The sequence below is a fragment of the Malaclemys terrapin genome, chromosome 6, assembly GCF_027887155.1.
Source record: "Malaclemys terrapin pileata isolate rMalTer1 chromosome 6, rMalTer1.hap1, whole genome shotgun sequence".
Classification (NCBI taxonomy): Eukaryota; Metazoa; Chordata; order Testudines; family Emydidae; genus Malaclemys; species Malaclemys terrapin.
The window spans coordinates 118024488-118046686 of NC_071510.1; the positions used below are offsets into that span (position 1 = coordinate 118024488).

Genomic DNA, 22199 nt, shown 5'->3' on the forward strand with positions numbered 1-22199 from the left:
AACTTTTAAGAAGACAACAGATGGACCCATTTGACAGCTACTCAAACTGAAATTCAGATTGTGCACTCTTTCCACTTATGGCATTTGTGTTGACCCACACATAACATTCATTCAAGTATTATGCAGAATGGAGACTACAGCTTGGATCTCATCATGTCAGTATCAGAGTCTCAGACGGTAAAAGACTAAAACAAATCCAGCCCTATTGAGCACTTACCCAGCCTTCTTTATTGACCTTTCAATAGTTCAAGGTTCAGTCAGGGTCTTCCGCTCATTAAACTATCTCATTATTACTGGCAACATACAAAAAAAGCTGTTTTAGACTAGTTGGTTAGTATAACAGTTAGTATAACCCAAGGAAGGAAAATAACCTTTGTCAAAACTTCCGTCAAACAAAAACATCTTTAACTGCCTGCAACATTGGAATTTATTGCAAAAACAAAATCTATTCTAAGATTGGTTATATAGAAGCTAGTGGGTAAGCAATGTTCTAGAATAAGAACTCTCAGTGTTAAATATTTTCAAAATAGAAGCCAAAATTATCATGGTTCTAGTATTTGTTTTGATTAAATGGGTTGGACTGAAGAAGAAATCTGACTGATGAAATGTGAAAAACCAATAGATTATGGAACCATCACCATCAAGTTTGGAAGCATTTATCCACTTCAGAGCTGCATGCCTGGCTCATTTTGGAAACCCTCAAAACAACTTTAGGGTTAGAAGAAAAAGATTGTACAAAAAGTGGAATAATGGAAATCAGTTTGATGCATTAACAAAATGAAATGCATACCCCCAAACAATTATCCATTGTTCAGGACAATCTCCATTTTATAAACAAAAAAGCGGTATTACACTGCTGAGAATGCAGTTTTTCAGGCCACCACTTGTACAGTGGCTAAGACATCTACCTGACAACCGCATGAAACCACTGCAACCATTGGGGTGTCAGTTACATTCATTTCTACCTTGGATTGGTTATTTATAATGGGAGTAAAGGCCAGTACAAGACACCGGAATCAAACGACAGTAGCCTAACTCAACAATTCAAATCAAAACAACTTTAAACATTTCAAGACCGTTAGATGTTTCTAATCCTGGAGAATGAATGCACATGAAAGCAGACTTATAATAATTCAAAGCAGGGAATTTCTATGTATAGTGTCTTCCGACTTTCTGAAGGCAAACAAATCCTTATGCCTAACAAAATATTTATGCCCTTCATCCTGGGCAAAATCAAGTCCAAAACCATATTAGCAGATAACGTAACGGACGAGTCGTGCACCACGGACTTCCCGCACTCTTTGGCAATGCCGGAGGATGTTCAGAATGCTGTGAAAGCGCTTATCCACCTTCAGTTGTGTGAACTCTTTTATATCAGCCTCCACGATAAAAAATTCACCTGGAAAACAAACATACCACATTGAGATGGAAACAGATATTTTATAGGATTAATTTAACATTTCAAAATGTAACACCCCAATCTTTTTCCACCATCACTTCACCTTGGTGATGAAATATACATTCAGGCAGCTCCCAAGTGGTGCACTGGCATCACACTTTGTCATAAGAGTTCTGTTCCTGACCATTTTCTAAAATTAAATGCTGGAGGTAAACATGATTTTCTGTCACTGAAACTGTACAGCTGCTGCTGTTTGAAATGATTTGTCAAACACTGAACTAGAGATGCACAGTGCTATATATCTTAAAAAATCTGTGGCTACAATTAAGACCATATTGTAAACCATGCAGACATTTTGCTTCATTTTAGTCCTACACTGAACTCAGTAGAACAGAAGGGTGTATTTTATAAGGTTCACATGACAGTCCAACCTCTTCCATAAAGCCATTGTATTCTAGCCATTGACTTTCCAGATCTGTTTTGTGGTTCAAGCTCACTTCTGTCTTAAATCAGTTTTTGTTACAGATTGAGGCCAGAATTTATAGAATGTTACTTTAGTCATAAAAGCTATTTATAGTCACATATTCAAATTCAGTTTATACATCAAATTCTAAATTAAACTGCAGTATCCAGCAAGACAGTTTATTTCTTTAGCACAACATGAAGATGAAGAATATCTGTTGCTATACCTGTTTGCACTGGAAGCTTTTTATGGGGAAATTGAAATGTGAAACTATCCAGCCAGACCACAAATCCTTTATTCTAAATAATACTTCTAGATATTGCTGGATAAAGAAGTCCACCAGGCAGTGCAAATACAAATAGGATTATGTGGCCTAATCAGAAGAGTTTACAGTCTAAGGCCCCAATTCTGCAACTACAACTACATGGGTGCTGAATGTATTTGCCAGATTGGGCTAAATTTATGTCATGATGCAACAAAGGAGTAAGACAGGTCAAGGGTTAAAGCAAAGAGATTACATGGTTACTCAGCAAAGTCTACTGCACAGCATGTTGGGACTGAAGGTCTATTGTTTGATTAGGTATTTTTAAAAAACAAAATAACCAAACAATACATGTGTCTGAGTCACTGCTGATAGGCACTGCAGCAAACATTCGATCCTTGTCCATTTCTGGACGCCCAGAAACTGTATCTGCAGTGACTAGTAGGGCCTGTTTTCATTTAAGGTTATCCAGTGAATGATGCTCTGTCTCCTCAGAAGCAGACTTCACTACTGCCATCTATACCTTTGTCACCTCCGGATAGATTATTGAGGACTCTGGAGATTCTGCTGGTAAAGACTTGAGGGGCTGCTAGGATGACGTGTGACACTTCCCAGAAGTACCCTTTTCTGTGACTGCCAGGGGGTCAGCTCCTCAACTTCACTGGCTACAGACAACACAAGCACTCCCCTCTAGGCCTTGCAGGCCCTGCTGTCACTCTACAGGTTAGTGATTGGCACATTCCAACCACCAAGCCCTCTGAGCATCTCCCTGGAGCATCCAGCCCCTGGTTTCTTGACACAGATTTGCTGCTTCCAAAGACCCTAGTTTACCAGTTACACCTCATATCACCACTTCACTTAACCCACAGAACTTAGATAGGTTTATAGTGAAATCAGGTATAAGCAGAGAACAGAACAAGAAGCAATGGGCCTAAACTGCAGCAAGGGAGTTTTAGGTTAGACATTAGGAAAAAAACTTCCTAACTGTAAGGATATATGAGCACTGGAACAAATTGTCTAGGGAGGCTGTAGAATCTCCATCATTGCAGATTTTGACAAACACCTGTCAGGGATGATCTAGATAATACTTAGCCCTGTCTCAGTGCAGGGGACTGGACTAGATGACCTATCAAGATCCCTTCCAGTCCTACATTTTTATGATTCTAATAGCAAGCAGAAGTATTGGAAACAACCATTTGTTTACATATAAAATAAAATCATAACATGCATTCTAAAGCCCAGACTTTATTAACTAAATCAGTGATACTCAGACCTCACTGGTACAGGAGCCAAATCAGCAATCAATATTACCCAAAAGAGCCATTTATAGATACACACACATTTATTTATTTATTTATCATTCTCAAAGCAAATAAAGTAATAACTTAGTGCAAGTTGGTAACTTAAATGGTTAACAACATAGTAAAAGCATCCTGATTGGTTAATAATTAACAGACATGTTGTCAGCTTGTCTCCTAGGTGAACAATTCAGTATGTTTCTTTCCCCCCAAGATATACTAGTCCCACCCTTTGTCTTTACTCATAAACTGGACACAACTGTGTTTGTTTCATCTTGTAGATTTCCTTTCTTGTAGCTTTCACAATCTCTTATTTTGCCTGTGCCTCCGTATGCAGATAGGCATACAGTGAGAGTCATATAATACACAATACTCAAATGACCAGACAAAGAGATAGGTGTCTGTTACCTCCTGCCTGAAAGGAACATTTCCAAGGTATGTCACCTCCTCGTGATCTGCCTTAACTCCAAGAGCTTAAGAACATAATTTTTAGTATAGATACATAACTCCTTAATATTATCTGTACATACACTTTACAACAATTATGACAACTTCTGACTACGGGCTCTCAGTAGGGACGTTACATGGCACCCTTCAGTAAATTATTATGCATATATCCGACGCAGGGGATCCCTGTAAAACTCTATGCATCCACCGTGCCCTCAGCCCATTGACACCCAGGGATCCCTTGGTCACATCATGATAACTTGGTTCTATGCTGGCTGCCTATTCTCATAGACTCATGGACTTTAAGATCAGAAGGAACCATCGTGGTCATAGAATGTCAGGGTTGGAAGGGACCTCAGGAGGTCATCTAGTGAATTATTCTAGTCCAATCCCCTGCTCAAAGCAGGACTAATCCCCAGACAGATTTTTGCCCCAGATCCCTAAATGGTCCCCTCAAGGATTGAACTCACAACCTTGGGTTTAGGTCTGACTTCCTGCACATTGCAGCACACAGAATCTGACCCTCCCACTCCTGTAATAGAGCCCTAACCTCTGACTGAGTTACTTAAGTCCTCAAATCATGGTTTAAAGACTTCAAGTTACAAAGAATTCACCATTTACACTATTTGAAACTTGCAAGTGACCCAGGCCCCGGGTCTCTGCCAATCTGACCTGGGAGGAAATTCCTTCCCGACCCCAAATATGGCGATCTGTTAGACCCCGATCATATGGGCAAGACCCAGCAGGCAGATACCTGGGAAAGAATTCTCTGTGGTAATTCAGAGCACTCTCCATCTACTATCCTATCTCTGGCCATTGGGGATTTTTGTTACTGGCAGTCACTGATGGGCCTCATCCCATTGTAGGCAGTCCCATCATACCATCCCCTCCATAAACTTATCAAGGTCAGTCTTGAAGCCAGTTAGGTTTCTGTCCCCATTGTTTCCCCAGCCTAGAAGGCTGTTCCAGAACTTCACTCCTCTGATAATTAGAAACCTTGGTCTAATTTTGAGCCTAAACTTGTTAATGACCAGTTTATATCCATTTGTTATTGTGTCCACATTGGCACTTAACTTAAATAACTCCTCTCCCTCCCTGGTATTTATCCCTCTGATGTATTTATAGAGGGCAATTGTACCTCGCCATAGCCTTCTTTTGATTAGGCAAAACAAGCCAAGCTCTTGGAATCTCCTCTCATAAGGAGGGTGTAATATATGCTGATTACAAATTGAGAGTCCTTAATGGTCTGGGACCCAGTTATTTGAGAAATCCCCTTTCTACCCATGTCCCATTGAGGCAGGTAAGACTTGCTGGTCTTCTGCTGTGGATAGTGCCTGAGGGTGCCAGCAGGGCATTGTCAGATGAGTTCCCCTAAGTCCAAGTATGGTGACTGTGCACAGAATATTAACCATCTTGGCATATCTGCAATTTATTAGTTTAGACACTCACCATCTGAGACTGCTTTATAGCATGTCCAAGAGTCTCAAAAGTGACTAGAGATTTTGAATGCTTCAATTTTGGAGCACCCAAACTGAAAATTCTTAGACAGGCCTAATTATCAGAACCAATGAGCATCTACCTTCTGAAAATAAGGCCCCTTTAAGGTGTTTCAAGTTGGACCACCAAAAAATGAAGGCACCCAAAAATCACTAGTCACTTAAGAAAACCTTTCCCCTTTTCTTGTACATTTCTGCTACAACATCCAGATGCTCTGATAAAAAACGGGTTACTAATCTTTCATAACTGTTGTTCTTTGAGAGGTGCTGCTCATGTCCATTCCATGTTAGGTGTGTGCACACCGTGTGCACCGCTGCTGGATATTTTTCTCTCAGTGGTATCCGTAGGACCGGCTCTAACACCCCCTGGAGCCATACACGTATGCACTGGTATAAGGGGTCCTGCCAGCTCTGCACCCTCTCGGTTCCTTCTTGCCGATAACTCCGATAGAGGAATAGGAGGGAGGGTCATGGAATGAGCAGGAGCAACACATCTCAAAGAACAACAGTTACAAAAAATTAGTAACCGTTTTTACTTCGAGTGCTTGCTCATGTCCATTCCATGCTAGGTGACTCACAAGCAGTACCATCGAAGGCAGGCTTAGAATTTATGGACGTGCTGACTGCAACACCGCTCTTCTGAAACTGGCATTATCATGGGCTGGGTGATGGCGTAGTGGGATGCAAAGGTATGAACCAATGACCATGTTGTGGCTCTGCAGATGTCCTGGATTGGTATTTGCGCGAGGAACGCCGCTGATGAAGCCTGAGCTCTCGTGGAATGAGCAGTCACAATGGCTGGAAGCAGAACCTTTGCCCGCTTGTAGCAAGCCCAGATACATGCAGTTATCCAGAACAAGATTCTTTAGGATGACACCGGCAGCCCTTTCATCCTTTCCGCCACTGCCACAAAGAGTTGAGTAGACTGGTTGAAGAGTGTAGTCCTTTCGATATAGAAGGCCAGGGCCCACCTAACACCCAATGTATGGAGCTGATGTTCCTCAGCGGTCTTGTGAGGTTTTGGAAAGAATACAGGCAGAAAAATGTCCTGGTTTTGGGGGAATTACACCACCACCTTTGATAGGAAGGTCGGATGAGGGCGCAGCTGGACCTAGTCCTTCAAGAACACCATATAAGGGGGTTCTGATGTCAGGACTTTGATCTCAGAGACCCTTCTGGCTGAGGTGATCGCCAAGCAACTGTTACAGGCAGTAAGAAGGAACTGAGAGGGTGTGGAGCTGGCGGCACCCCTCATACCGCTGAGCCAGTACTACAGATACCACTAAGGGAAAAATCTCTGGCAACTGTGCACGTGGCATGCACATACCTAGCATACAATGGATATGAGCAAGCACTCAAAGAAGAATGAAAGTTTTATAAATACACGCATAAATTAAAAAAATAATACCTTTAGTATCCTTGGTTTCTTCTTCCAAGAATCTGTGGTAGAGATTTCTGACAGCAGAGCTCATAGATTTCATTGGCTGATGTAAGATCTTATATTTGCTAACCACTGCTTTATTCAAATCTTGAACTACTCCATTAATTTGATCGTATGTTAAACGACCCCGCATGTACCTGAAAAAAATAATTAAAAACTGGTAACAAGGAAATCACAGACTCGGAGCGCCAAAAGTCTATTTCCCTTTCTTTCTCTCCAATGAGCCCTAATTCCTAAAAGTCACACCCAATTAATAATTTCCTCATGCATTTATAAATACAAAAGCAGACAATAGTTCATTTTGATAAATTTCTTTGATCCCTTTAATAGCTATGTTGAAAAAACACTTAGCATAACCTGAAAGAGAAAGTCTAAACAAGATGAAAAAATTGTTACATTAAGGAGTGAAAAATATCCAGCGCTTAAAGACTGCCAGAAACATTTTAAAAATAAAATGAAAAGATTGTGATTATTGCACATCCAGCTCATGAAACTACAGAAGCAAAATCAACCACAGCTTCTTAAGAACAAGGCAAGCAATAATTAAACTAGAATATTTCATTTACTTTAAAAGATAATGGTTTGCAATTTGGAGAACAAAGAGTCTCTTCCTCTAATCTTCTAGGGTTAGTTACTTTACTTGTACTTGTAAGTCATGGTTGTTTTTAATCATGCTGGCTACCTAGCTTTAAAGTTGGATATAGAGTTCTCCCTTCCCAGATTTTAAAATATTTTGTTAAACTGCTATCAACCATGATCAGATTTGTTGACAACAGGCTAGAGATATAGGTAACACAGGAAGACAGAAACAAAATAATATTGAGATATTAGAACAATTAATTGCTTGCAACCAGGGGCTATTCAGTATTCATAAAGTCATACATCCAGGGAGAGGAAATAAACAGCTCTGATACAAATTGGGAGACATTTATATAAAAAACAGCGAATTCAAGACAGATTGGGGCTGACTGACAGCCAACTTAATAAAAGGTAAACTTGAAAACCATTGCAATAAAAGCCAATGCTAAACTCAGGAAAAATATATATATAGAATTTATGTGGGTGATTTTTCAGCTGTTATTGCATATTTTGAAATGATGTGTGTTCTGAAACTGCCCTGCCATAACTTTTTCATAAGGCTATTTTGGAAAACTGTCGTTCACTCTCCTTCAGGTCTGAATTACAGTTATAAATAAATCAATTGTGAAAATAAAGCACAAGCCCAGAAAAATGCTGGCCATCAATGTAACTTACCACTCAAACATTAAAAACTGTCATATTTACCTGCTGTTTTGCAAGTTCAGAAAAATAAAGCTACTATTTAACAGCAACATTCATCTCTGCCTTCTTTGTAATTAAAAATTAATTCTCCAAAACTTTGCAAATTGATTCAGCCCCGTTCAACTAGACCTAAACTGTGCAATAAAGGCCCAGTCCTGTTACTATTAACTTCAACGAAAGGAGGATTGAGCCCTTAACTTTTCTGCTATTAGGTATGTGGTTCCACTATGCCATCCATCAGCTGAAGTGGAAATCATTTCAAAACTCATATCTCAAAGATAACTCCTTCTCAAGCAACCTACAAACACTATTTTAACCCATTAACCATAAAAACAAAAAAGTGCAATTCCATTTCCAGTCAGTCAACAGAGCCCAAACACTAAGTATTGTGTACCGCTTGTTTTACATTTTAAAAGCTGGTAACACATTATTCCACATTCACTATCCTTTGTAGTGGACAGCATGATATATGCTATATTTCACCAAATAAGTATGATCCACCATAAACCATTCACAAGTTGTAAAATGCTGAGTAATCAATCTCACAAGTTGAAATGTCATAACACAACTATGCAATACCTGTATTCTCGCTCCCAACCCTCCCAAACACTATTTCGACTACTGTATATATGTTCCCTGCCAATAGATTCATGGACACCGAATACAAAAGTATCCCAACCCGAAGTTATAATTTTCACTAATGGCGGATGTAAATCTATGTTTATAATTTAAAATGCTTGACGTCAACATACTATTAAGATGCTAACGGATGATTCAAAGCTAGTACCAAAAGAAAGGTTCTAAAATTGTTACTGAAATAGCAAAGTTTTGCATATCCGTGCACAGGACCAAGTGAAACTTGTTCTTAGCATCTTGATTGCCTTATGGTCCAGACAGACATTAAAGAAAAGAAGTGAGATTCTGAACTATGCATCTTAGAGGCACAACACAGAACTTACAACCCAGAGGTAGAGGTTCAGGTGGCTTTAAACCAATCTTACACCCTACTGGTTTGGGGCTATCCAGAGCAGCTATGGAGAATCCCCCAACATCATTTAGCGCAGTGGTTCTCAAAATTTTGCATTGGTGACCCCTTTCACACAGCAAGCTTCTGAGTGTGATACCCCTCATATAAATTAAAAACACATTTTTTATATTTAACTCTATTATAAATGTTGGAAGAAAAGCAGGGCTTGGGGATGGAGGCTGATGGCTCACAACCTCCCACGTAATAACCTCATGACCCCTTGAGGGGTCATGACCCCCAGTTTGAGAACCCCTGATTTAGAGTGTCTAAGTTATGGCAGCCTCCCCATGATCTCTACAGTACTATCTGCTGTGATCCTAACCCCAACACAGCCTTCCAACCCTCAGAGCCTGTCCTTGCAAAAAGAGTCTCCAGAGAACAGCGTGTGGCTGTCTGCTTCAATTTCTGAACCAAGGAATTCTCCCCAGGCCAGGTCTGCAGCTTTTAGAGTTTCTTTATGCTGCTCCGGCCCCTTTACCCTGTGTAAAAGGGGCTGAAGTGGGAGTGAGATTCTCATCCAGTTTTCCAGGCAGATGAAGAGTACTGAATGAGCATGTTCTTTTCATCTGCATTATGTGAGCTGTCAAGCAGAACTACCAGTAGGTAATATCCAAGGCCCTGAAAGCAAAAAGCCTGGAGGAAAAAAAAATTAGGGAAATATAGAATGAGTCCCCACCCTTCTGTTTTAGGCAGTTGAAACATTGACTAGCTTACAATTTTAAACACTTTAATAGCCAAGAGTTTTGGCTGCAGAGCACTCTAGACTAATCAGAAGGTAGTAAGGCATGCACAGCTAAATAAAAAATGAGATGGGAAGCAACAGACATGCTGTTTTAGCATAGCCAGCATCAACTCCATTTCATTAATTATGATGTCCTTATGAGTCATATTTCCTACCACAATGTTTCCCACCCAGAGAACCCTGAAACTTGACTGGATTTAACTTTTAATTCTGTTTAGTACCAGTTTTAGGAGGATGTAGAAAAATATGTATTTGTGAGAAGTGTCTGAGTTACAATCTAGTTTTGAAGAGTTTTATTACTATTAGTGCATTAGCACAGTGAAAACTGTAGCAGATTAAATATGAAACAAATGCTGGAAAAGAAGCTGTACTCCATCAATTTAATCTGGCTACAGAAATTAAATCTTTAGAAGATTAAAAAAGCAGAACATTCTTAAATAGAGCAAGGGCAAATCAATCAGCATTTTGAAATTAATGACACAAAAGTGTGAAACAGTATTACCATATATCACACCTTAAAAGTAAGTGACAGCCAACATTAAAGTCAACAGAAAACAAGTTAGAATTATTCTGTTAATGGGATTGATCTATATTAGGTGCCAGGTTTCCAGAATCAGGACAGATATTCTAATTCCAAATTACCTTGTCCCTAAATTATTTGTAGCCAGTTATGTATCAATCAATGGCATTGTGTTTATAGAAAAACAAAAACCAGAAGCAAATCACAAGCCTATGGTGATGAGATAATATGCGAATAAATAAGGAAATACGTAAGTAAAGATAAATTGTGCTCTATAAAAACCTACACACAGGTTGTATAACTAAAACTACCTATTTTACATTCATACAATTATTTTTCATTGAAAAAACATACCACAACACTTTGAACTATATATACATACACACCACTGAAATGCAACCACATTTGGTGTGGAGGTGTGCAAATAACAGATAGCACAGAGCAGTTGTGGGAGGATTATGTACTCTATATTTAGATGGACTTTTTCTGTTCTGTGATTGTAAACAATACCTTGCTTATATTCATTGACTGTATCTTTATTACTATACATCCTATTTGCTTTTTTCTTTACCTGTGAGGGAGAATTTCTCAAGTTACAAGAATAACTCTGGTGTTTTTCTCTGCCTGATCCTCCCAACTGTAGGTAGGAACAAGCTATCCCCTAATCCTCTCATGTTCCCATCTGACCCTTGCTAAAATCCAGACACAGCAGGAACCTAAATGAATCAAGGTAACCATTATATTTTTAAAATCAGATTAATTGAAATTCTTCCATTGACTTTAATAAAGTTAAACCTCAGATCTATTAGAATCCAACAAAAGTGGTTATGTAAACAGTATTACATTATACCTAATTAGTTCCCTTTTAACATCAGGCAAGCATCAGGCTTAAACGTCTCATTTAAAAACAAAAAAAAGCCATTTATTTATTACAACTGCATTTTTCCTTTAATCCACAATTTATCAAGAACAGCAAAAAAACCCCACAACACTACTTTCCTCAAAGAAAAGCAATGAATCTACCACTTATATCAGAGGAACAAATTCTTCCAACAGCCAGTCACCAAAAACAAAGTTTGAGAGCGGACAATATTTTTTCTTTGGTTACCAAGCTCTGAAAATGGGGACTTATAATGTATACCAAGAACCTAAAAATGTCACAAACCCTAAGAAGCTTAAGAAAAAAGTCAAAGAACCACTTAAACCTGTCTTGAATTTAAAGTATATTGAGACATTTTACTTTCACTGAAAAAGTGTCCTGACCTAGTGTTGAAGTCTGTTCCAGAAGTTTTAACGTTACACGTACATTTCTCATTGAAAGAAGATATTCTAAATGATCCAGATACTTTTAAATCTGTGCCCAAATACATCCCATATCTTCGATATCTGCTGTTCTAAAAATATCAAGGTGGTGCAGATTATACTATGACAATTAGTGCCCTAAAAATATCTCCTGCATAACAATGCATAACAGAGCTGGAAAAGCAGCCGGATCTTGTCAGCTGATAATTCCCACAGCCTGTGGGAGCGCTCAGCTGCCACAGAACCAGCAATCCTCTACTGGCATAATCTCTGGGGACCATTCCAGTTGGTGTATATTAGAGCAGATACTAGGCTTCTCTATCATACAACGGAACTGGGGCAGATGGGCTCAGAGAATCAGGGGCCTCTAACTAGCCCTCTGATTGCTAGCCTCTAGGAACACTTAGGGCTGGTCTTCACTACCCGCCCGGATCGGCGGTAGAAAATCGATCTCTCGGGGATCGATTTATTGCGTCTCGTCGGGACGTGAAAATCGATCCCCAAATCGACGCGCGTACTCCACCAGCCCAGGTAGGAGTAAGCGTCGTTGACGGGAGAGCCGCGGCAGTCCATTTGCCGCTGTCCTCACAGCGGGGTAAGTCAGATCAGATACGTCGAATTCAGCTACGCTATTCATGTAGCTGAATTTGCGTATCTTAAATCGACTCCCCCCCCCCGCCTTAGTGTAGACGTAGCCTCAGTTTGCGGCAACTGTAGATGTAAACCTACCTTGCACTACCCAAACACTAGGGCTATGTCCACACTGGCCCTCAGTTTGGGCGATGAGGATACGAATAGCAATGCGAACAGTGCTGCACTATAACTCCCCTATGTGGATGCTGTGCCAGCAAACTAAAGGGTTTCTAGTTCGCATTAATGTAGACCAGTTTGACAAGAACTATGTTAACATGAACTAGGAACTTTTAGTTTGCACCTGCAGTGTCCACACAGCAGAGCTACAGCGCAGCACTTTAATGCTCACTATTTTTTCACAACCCCATAGTCTGAACTGCAAGGCAGCATAGACAAGCCTGAAGTGTCTGTATGGGCCCTGCTAATGTGCATCGAAAGTTGTCCAGTGTGGTTTGATCTACCTTGCTTTGAAATGGAAGTAGATCAATGCACACTAGGGAACTTTTAGCATGCAGCAGCAAGGCAAACACAGACACATAAAACACGGCACGCTAATGCAAGGTAGATTTTCACCCCAGCTTGCTCCAAACTAAGTGTTTGTGTAAATATGCCACATCCCCTCACTTCTGTGCTGAGGGTATCTCAGTGCAAGAAAGCATTCGGGCTTTAATTTATTTATTAGAATATATTTCTAAACCTATGTTAGGATATACAGTGTCCCAAAACCAATTCACAGAATTTCACTGTAACAATTTGAGAGTTCAGTTTAAATGGCATTCTAGCTAAGGTGTCTGTCACATGTTTTTTTTAATAATGATGGTTTTCTTCTGAGAGGCCTAAATTGAAAACAGTCAGACAGCTTTAGAGGAAAGCAATATACAGACATATATTCGTTTTACATTAACTGCAATATAAAGGTTGAAATTTTAACTGCAGAAGAATCATAAACCTGAAGTCTGCCCCCTGTATGTACAACTGGATCTTTCATTCCATGATCCCCCAACATGCAGAATTTTGCAGGTTTATTTAAGGCTGTACAGGAAATATGCAATTTCAACACAACAGTACAAACATTCTATTTAGTTATGTTGTCTTGCTGGAGAAGTGGTACAGTAAAAGGTCAGCTTCTTTCCATTACAGTGAAACTTGTACCAAGGCCCGTCTACAACAGGCAATCCTCTGAGTGGTTGCTTCAAACAGGTTTCACAGTATTTTATTATTTACTTCCCATGTTGTGTGATCTTGTAATGAATGCATGCTGTAATGCACACACAGAGAAGAAGAGCAAAGGCTGGTTAAGCCTCCCTTACATTTGAATATCCTGGTGGGTGGGTGTGTGTGTGTGTGTGTGCGCGCGCGCACATATACCTATATATATACTTATGCTAAGTTCTGAGCCTACATCCACATTGAGCACCCGAATAAGTGGCCTAATTTCAAATGTACTGAGCACTCACAGTGCCCTGACCTCAGCATGTAACCCTTGAAACATCCTACGTTCCTCTAAGACAAAGAGAAGACTATAGGGCTTCAGGGCAGTGTAGAGTGATAGCAAGTATGCTGATGTCAGCAAGATTCAATAAATATTTTGTTTTCCCACAAAATGTATTTTATAAGTATGGCAGCAGTCATACTAAACTTTATGACAGCTGGACAACTCTACAGAGCTGGCCTCTTGGGAGTCCTGGTGCTCGTAAACCTCTGGCACAGTTAAAGATTCCTTATTCAAGGGGTTGGTGTTTTATATATGTCATGTGGTCATTCCTGGCTACTACACAACAGTCAGAAACATGTCCTCTCACTGATAAATGAATGGTTTGGTTTAGCTATAATAGATATTGACAATGGGTTATACTGCATTAAAGTCATGCTTCTTCTCTGTCCAGTTCCTGCCCCGAAAGTATTCTTCATAGCAGTGGTCGGCAACGTTTGGCACACGGCTCGCCAGGGTAAGCACCCTAGCGGGCCGGGCCAGTTTATTTACCTGCTGATGCGGCAGGTTCGGCCGATCGCGGCCCCCACTGGCCGCAGTTCGCCGTCCCGGGCCAATGGGGGTGGCGGGAAGCCGCGGCCAGCACATCCCTCGCCCGCGCCGCTTCCCGCCGCCCCCATTGGCCCGGGACGGCGAACTGCGGCCAGTGGGGGCCGCGATCGGCCGAACCTGCCGCATCAGCAGGTAAATAAACTGGCCCGGCCCGCTAGGGTGCTTACCCTGGCGAGCCGCGTGCCAAACGTTGCCAACCCCTGCTTTATAGAGAGGTCACTGTATATTTTTATCTGGAAATGAAACACATACCTACATTTAAGTGTCTCATCCTAACACATCTGCCACCAATAAACACATATCCACATATGCACCCCTCTGAGCTGAGGCCAAGCATAACATATTTCAGACCAAGAGCTTAATAGTCTGAGAAAGTTACAATGATCAAATACACATTTGAAATGAAAATACTATCTCAGCCATAACTACTGCATCATTACCATAACACCATCATATTCTTTCCAGATCACTAATTTTCTATAGAGATGATGGAAACTTTATCCCAAGTGAAAGATGTGGTAGAACTTTGAACCCTGAATCACTTTGATATCTACTACTATTTAACAGAGAAGTTATTCATTAAAATTCTATAAAGCTGCAGTATCAGATTAGCTTCTATAAATTTCTTACCACCACCACATGGGCAGACTTATCTGCTTAAATTCATCTGAGACATTTAATTTGGACTATTACCCTTTGAAGTACCATTTGAGCGCAATAGGGCTGGACAGAGGAAAGCCTGATATGCACGCTGATATTGCAAAGTGTTAAGACAAACTAGGAACCTCCAATTCAAAGGTGACTATGTGTTCTTAAAGTCACATGGGAAATGGAGTGCTCATTGTATATAGGTCTCATCTGAGATTTCAGTCCAAATCATTAGGTACCAAGTAAAATAGTGAGTTTGGTGGTTTCCCCAGCTTCACATTACAAAACCATCAAACAGAGAAGAATGTTTTTGTATTAATAGGAACTGTTCACAGTGACCCAAATCACCTCCCCATGAACTGTCACACATCCGTTGTGCTATATAAATAGGCTAGGAAGGTTTAGATTTGTATTGGTAAATATCAGTAAACATCGATTTCACCATACACACACAAACTGACCTAAAAATATTTCCAAAGAAAGAAAAATGCTGCTTCAGAACTTACTACAGTTTGATTTAAAGATATTTACTTTATATATTTTGACATGATGTTGAAAATCTGTTTTAATTGTTATAAACTTTAAGTTTTTGAATCTGTGTCTAGTCATTAAATAATTATCTGCCCCTCCATAATTTCTCACAACTTTGAAAATTCAAATCAACACACACAAAAATTTAAAAATTCTTAAAACCCATAATTTTGCACAAGTGAAAATTTTAATTGATAAAAATAGAAAAAAAGTTTAAAAACAAACATTGATATTTTCCATCAAACTGATGATAAAAATTGAATACTACCAAGCCTATCAATAAAATATTTCTATTAATATTATCAAACATTTGTATTGGACTATAAATGCATACAGTATTTTAGAAACATACATAAACACTCTCTGCCCTGACCAATGGCGAACAGAACTGCATTTATTCAGCTCCATCTTCAAAACACTTTATAATCATTTTCACCTAATTAATCTTCACCCTGCCCCAATTAGGTGCAGATTTATTAACCCCATTTTATAACCTCAAAGGTTAGTGGTGAGCTGCCAAGGAAAAATATTGGGTCTGGGCTTTTTTTTTTTTTTAAATAATGTCTAGAAAAAGTCCTTTCTTAATAATGTAGCACCCCCACTTCTTCAATTTAGGGTTGAAACAACTCACAACCCATAAATCTGAGGCTCCCCAAAAATCTTGCAGCAAAGGACAGGAACACCAGACTTAACATACCCGAAATTTAAACATAAGAACAAATTAATAAGCTTTCTGGCTTTCTTTATGCATCAGTGTAGTGGGAGGGAAAAAGGCACAAACATAGTATTTTCCCCTCTCTGCAGACTCATTACCTTTAGATCTTTTGCCCTAGGCCAGCAAAAGTGTGTGTGTGAGAGAGATGGGCTTGTAATTCAGGAGGTTCTGATTCCCAGTCCTATGCTCAGCCCACATGTCTAGTAACTAGGTATTTCATTACCAAGACCAAAAACCAGAAACAAGAGAACAATGCATCTTAAGCAGAAGCTACATGGGTAATCAAGAGTAATATTTGAAGATTAGGAAAAACAGCAGCCAGTTCTCAGAACACCAGAGGGTGCTACTGCACAGACAGGTTTCAAAGTAGCAGCCGTGTTAGTCTGTATCCGCAAAAAGAACAGGAGTACTTGTGGCACCTTAGCCCACGAAAGCTTATGCTCTAATAAATTTGTTAGTCTCTAAGGTGCCACAAGTACTCCTGGTCTTATTGCACAGACAGTTAATGGGGGGAAATCTCAGCAATAACACTGCATGAATAGCCTTTCTTGTACTTAACAGAAGAACAATGGTTCCAAGTTCAGGACACTAGGTCTTTTGGATGCAGATGAGTGGAAAAAGCCTTCCACAGACTGTTCAGTATGTGGATGGGCTACATTCCAGAGTTCAGATGTGAAAATAACCCTGCAGCTCCCCAGCAGTATCCCTCCATGACAGTAAAGCACCATGCAAAGTTGTGTTATTTTGAAAAATGCTTTAGCAAAATCATGTGACTTCAGGGAAGCTTTGCAGTCACTGGAACTGAGCCTCATGACCAAAACCAATTTTAATTTGCCAAAGAAAGGATTAATAGTGACAGTCAGGTTAAAAAAAAAAAAAAAATCGTACTACTACAGAAAAGCTTCTATATGCGTATTAAAACACGTTATCATAACTGAATGTTCATCAAATTAATTTCTCTATCTGGAGGGTTTTTTTTTTTTCTTTCCTCTGGGACAACAAAACCCAAATAGTCAGTTTCCCTTTTATTTTATAATAAATTACCATTAGAAAAAGGATGGAAAATCAGAAAAACTGTTTCACAAAAAATTTCAGAGTTGTGTCTGTTTTGCGTGGTTTGAAATGGACCCTTTTCTGCCAAACTGTCATGGAGCTTTTAAATTGAAATTTTTCATTTTCTTAATCATTATTTAAAAATTATTTACCAAAAACCTTTGGTGCTATTTATATCAGCGCCATAGAACCACTTTAGCAGATGGTTCTTAAAAAATAACTGTACAGAACCCTACCTGACACAGAGGAATCCAGGAACTGCAGTGATGCTTATATTAAGCACAATGGTGCCAAGTCCTCAGCATTGGACTTGGTCAGCTCAGATGGATCTGGAGACCTCAATGCCACTTTGACTGATCTAACCCTCAGCACTTGTCTTGGTTGAATTGGCAGATCCAGGAACTTTCATCTGTCCATGTTGCTCACAAAACCAAGTTGGTTCTCCAGAGATGACAGTGCTGGATCCTTGCTACCAAATTCAGATGGATCCAGGGACCTCTGTACAGCACAAGGTGGACACAGAATCACTTTGGGCAAGCGGTTCTCCAGAGTCCTTGGTGCTAGGGCCTCAATATTGGACTCCCATTAACCCAAATGGATCTGGTCGCTAGGACCACTTTGGCCAGTGGTTCTCTGGAGTCAAGAAATGCCTTTCTGGCGCAAACTTATCAACCAGGACAGATGCAGGGACTTCATTGCCACCTATGCCAAGCAGAATCTGAATTTACAGTGCTAGACTCACTTGACTAGGTCTAAAGAGCTTCCCTGGAGAGCAGGGGTGTGAAATGACCTTTCTGCTTTCACAGCATCAAATTATTCCCATGCTGTATGGGCATCTCTCTTGTCTCTGTCAATCAGCTTCTCTGAAGACAATCTAGCGATAAAACAAAAATAGCCTCCAATGGACTGAAGGAAAAACGACCATGTAAGAGTTGAGGATACCTAGTGTGATCTACACTCACTGCACCATTGATGCCTAGAAGGAACTGAAAGGCATTTGGGGCTACTCCCCATTTTATACCTTTGGCACGATCTGTAAAGGATGAATAAGGAGGAGTGAGTGGCCCCAATTGATGCTGCTCACCAGAAGATTTTGAAAGCTCATAGTGCAAGCTCCTTGAAACCACAAGTAGGAGTATGCAGAAGATACTCAAATGTGAACTGAGTTTTCTTACTGAAACCGTGGTTTTTAAGAAACAAAGGGCTTGTCTAGTCAAACAATTAGTGTACAGCAAGCTGGGTTGTAAATCTACAGTGCATTATCATGCCACATACTTGCTGTCCAAGTGGACTCTGCTACTGTGCACTAACAGTTCCCTTGTGCTCACTGACCTACTCCTGTTTCAAAGCAGAGCGGGTCAAAGCACACTAAGAAACTTTTAGTGCACGGTAGCGGGTTCACATAGACAGCTAATAGATAGCATGCTAATACACTGTAGATTTACATCCCAGCTTGCAGTGCACTAACTGCTTGACTAAACAAGCCCAAAGAGTTTCTATAATGAATTTAAACACAATTTTGATACAATTTTAGATTAAAAGTGTGATGGAATATTTCACAAAAACAGAATTTTTTATGAAATAGTGTTGACATTACTGTAAGTCTAATTTTTGGAAAAAAGCCTTTTTTAAGCAAAAAAAAAAAAAAAAAAACTATGTGAAAAGTTTTGACCAATTCTACTTACTAATCAATACCATTTATGATTCTCAAATACTGCAGCATTGTGCTGATTGGGGTAAACACCATTTCCGCTGAAATCTTAAACATTTCATAAAACATTCCTGTCAGCCATTGGTTTTGTAAAAGTTAATTTTTCCAAAACCTAAATTTGGCTCCCATTTGTACCTGACATCATCTAGGAAAACTCTTGCTTACTTACGCAGGAACACCTTCAAATTCCTGTGCCGTTATTAAAGGGGCTTCTTTAATAAATTTTGGCTCTTTTGCGGGTTTCTTTACACATTCAGGTTCTGCAACTTTACTTTGTTCTTCAGACTTCCCAATTAGTCCCACAGTGCTGTAAAATGAATGAAAATTGAATATAAAAATAGCTGATAATCAGTAGTTATGAACATACCAACAAGTTACAAGATCTCTACTCACACAAATCTACAATTCCTTTTCTCCCACTGATTGACAAAACTACCGCATTTGCAATAATATGTACTTTAATTGACTGTTCATTATACCTCTTCATTTTTCAGTTAGAGAGAGGCTGGTACCAGGCTCAGTTACAAGTTCAACATACCACTGTATTCCACAGAACGTGAGAGGCTTTATTTTTCATCATTTGCTTGTGGCTTGAGCCAGGTTTGCTTGAGCCAGGTTATGCACTTATTGGTCTCGTCATCAGACCCCTATGAAACACAGGTTCAAAACTTGGTAAGACTGACTCACCCGTTTATCCTGTGATGCAAATAAACTGAACCTCATGCAGCCTGCTGCGTAGTTCTCCTAGATGGGATCGGAAAAGCCACAGTCTTTTCTACTCTGAGTGAACTTTACCAAACCCATGGTACTTTTTAAAAAATCTGCCCCACCAAGCTCCTCAGATCAGTATCCTTAGGTAAAATCTGTTTCCCTTCTCCCCAGTGTTGTACTGTATGCCAGTCACTTGGATGCCTCTGTTCTACATATTCTGGGCAGCAATATGAAGAGAAGGATGTATTTCACTGATTTATGTATTGTTTGCTAAGTGCTATGGTATTCTGTGGGATGAAAATTGCCATGTAAATGTAAAAAAAAAAATCATTAAAATAAAGTTGAAGTGTTACATAATGAAAGACTGACTTGCAATTTTTGTCCCAGGGGCTAACAGTATGAGACAGTGAGCAAGCCACAGCACTCTATAATTATGTCCTGATGGTAGCATAGGAGTGTAATATCAGTGCAGCTGATGATCTGGGTTTGATGTCTCATTTAAAAGAAGGCATCTCCACCAGTACAGTGCCCCACCACGAAGATAACCTGCTGGAGTATTAGTTCAGATTGTCTGAGGAGGATTAGTGTCACCTGCTGAATTAGCAATTAAATGCTCAAAAACTTTGTTTAGACAGAGTTAAGTTTGCCTAGTTCTGCCTTGTGCCCTTCCAGAATGTAGACAATGGCTAAACTTAAACCTCTGGAAACCAGGAAACACAAAGTTAAGGCAACACAATCTTAATTCTGCCTCAGAATGGAGCTGGCAATAGCCACTGGAAATGGTTCAATAAGGATGGTGCAAAGATTAGGTTACCAAGTGAACTGATGGATTCGCCACCTCTTGAGGTCTTCAAATCAAGACTGGATGCTTTTCTGGACGATACGCTTTAACCAAACACAGGCTCAATACAGGAGTAATTGGATGAAATTCTATGGACCATGTTATACCAAAGGTCAGACAGATGATCTAATGGTGCCTTCTGGCCTTAAAATCTATAACAACTTAATAAGTAGACATGATGGACTAAAAGAATATGCCATTGTTTGCACTGTATTCATCAGATTTGAACTGCAACATTTATCTGCATGGACTCCAGCTTCATTGGGTGTAACTTTATTGAGTGGTGGAATGATTGGCTGGAGCAGCTTTGCAGAGCTGTGACCATGATATGATGAGATATGCATGTGCAACTTGTGGAATCAAGTATGCCCCATTTCAGTGCTGGATTTTGTAGGTTGTGTCAGTAGAAGTGCACAAGACTATGTTCTTGTCATGGGGATTGTCAGCAGTATGGTGGCATACATGATAGTGGTCTTTGAAGCTTAGTGAGAGGTAAGTGAAGGCAATGTCTCAGATGGAATCCACTGGGCAAGGCTGAAGGGATAGAAACATTTAAAAAGTCTGGGGTAGTTTGTGTGGAGCAGGTTCAGGGATTGTATGTAGGTAGCTCTTCCCCACCACTGCCTTTGGCTCCTTAGTAATGATTAATCTTGCAACAGAATGTGAACACCTCCACTGTTCCTGTATCATCCTGTCTCCCGTGTCTATGACTGCCCCTCACAGCCCTGTTCTCCCTTTTCAGACTTCCTCTCCATGGAGAGACAGATGTCAGCATAGGACCCAAGGCTGAGGAATTGGAGAGAGGATGCAGGAACAGTGATAAAACCTAAATCAAGTCAGTGCAGACATTTTTAGAAGGGAGGGTCTCTGACCCCTTCCTTACAGCTCCACTTTTCCTTGCACTGCGACAACAATCCCATACATTCCCCACTCCCAACTGCTCAGACTTCCCCACCACTGTTTGGACACTGTTCCACCTCTTGCAACATTCCCTCCATCATGCCCTTTGCTTTGACCACCCCCACAACTCTGCTGCTCTGAGCACTGCACAAATACAGTATGTGGTAAGAAGCATTAGCACTCTAGATCTAACAGGAATGCTACTAATATATACAACTTGACTGAGTCCCAAAGATTTGCAGTTAATATCTAGTACTAGGAGCAGAGATATACAGATTTTTACACTGCCAGTGTCACCAGGAAATCTGCCTATGCGAGTAATACGTACCACTTTGGGATTGCTTTGGGCAGATGGGGAGGAATATTTTCACGGAGGTGCTGTGCTTCATTATAGTCCCTCTTAATAGACTCCTGCATCTCCTGAAATGAAGAATATTGGACTCTTTCAGTAGTTTGAAGTTACCGAAAATGGTGCAATGGAAATGTTTCCATTTACTACCTAGATGACCCTTAATGAATATGTCTTAATGTGATTAATGAACTTTGCTATTTCTCCACTATAGACCCTCACTCCTAACTCCCCAGAAGCAATCAGTGAAGCCTAAAAATTCAACTGCTTTTCAGTCTAAATAACTTGAGCCAGAGAAGCTAAGAGTGATCCAACTACAGAGGGGAAAAAAACTAAAAAGAAGGTGGCCACTGTAGTGAATAAAACTCTGCTTGCCACTAACAAG

At 40.0% G+C, this 22199-nt stretch overlaps 1 protein-coding gene across 2 annotated transcripts in view; it reads right to left on the reverse strand.

Annotated features, from left to right (window-relative positions):
* Positions 1–409: 409 nt before the first annotated feature.
* Positions 410–22199, reverse strand: part of SKA1 (spindle and kinetochore associated complex subunit 1) — a 40730-nt gene continuing 18940 nt past the window's right edge. For both annotated transcript variants that reach the window (XM_054031356.1, XM_054031355.1), the window contains exons 4-7: positions 21794–21885; positions 19183–19320; positions 6774–6943; positions 410–1399 (exon numbers count right to left, since the gene is read on the reverse strand). In XM_054031356.1, coding sequence (XP_053887331.1) covers positions 1251–1399; positions 6774–6943; positions 19183–19320; positions 21794–21885 — 549 coding nt within the window. In that variant the 3' untranslated portion in view covers positions 410–1250. The remainder of the gene's footprint in view (positions 1400–6773; positions 6944–19182; positions 19321–21793; positions 21886–22199) is intronic.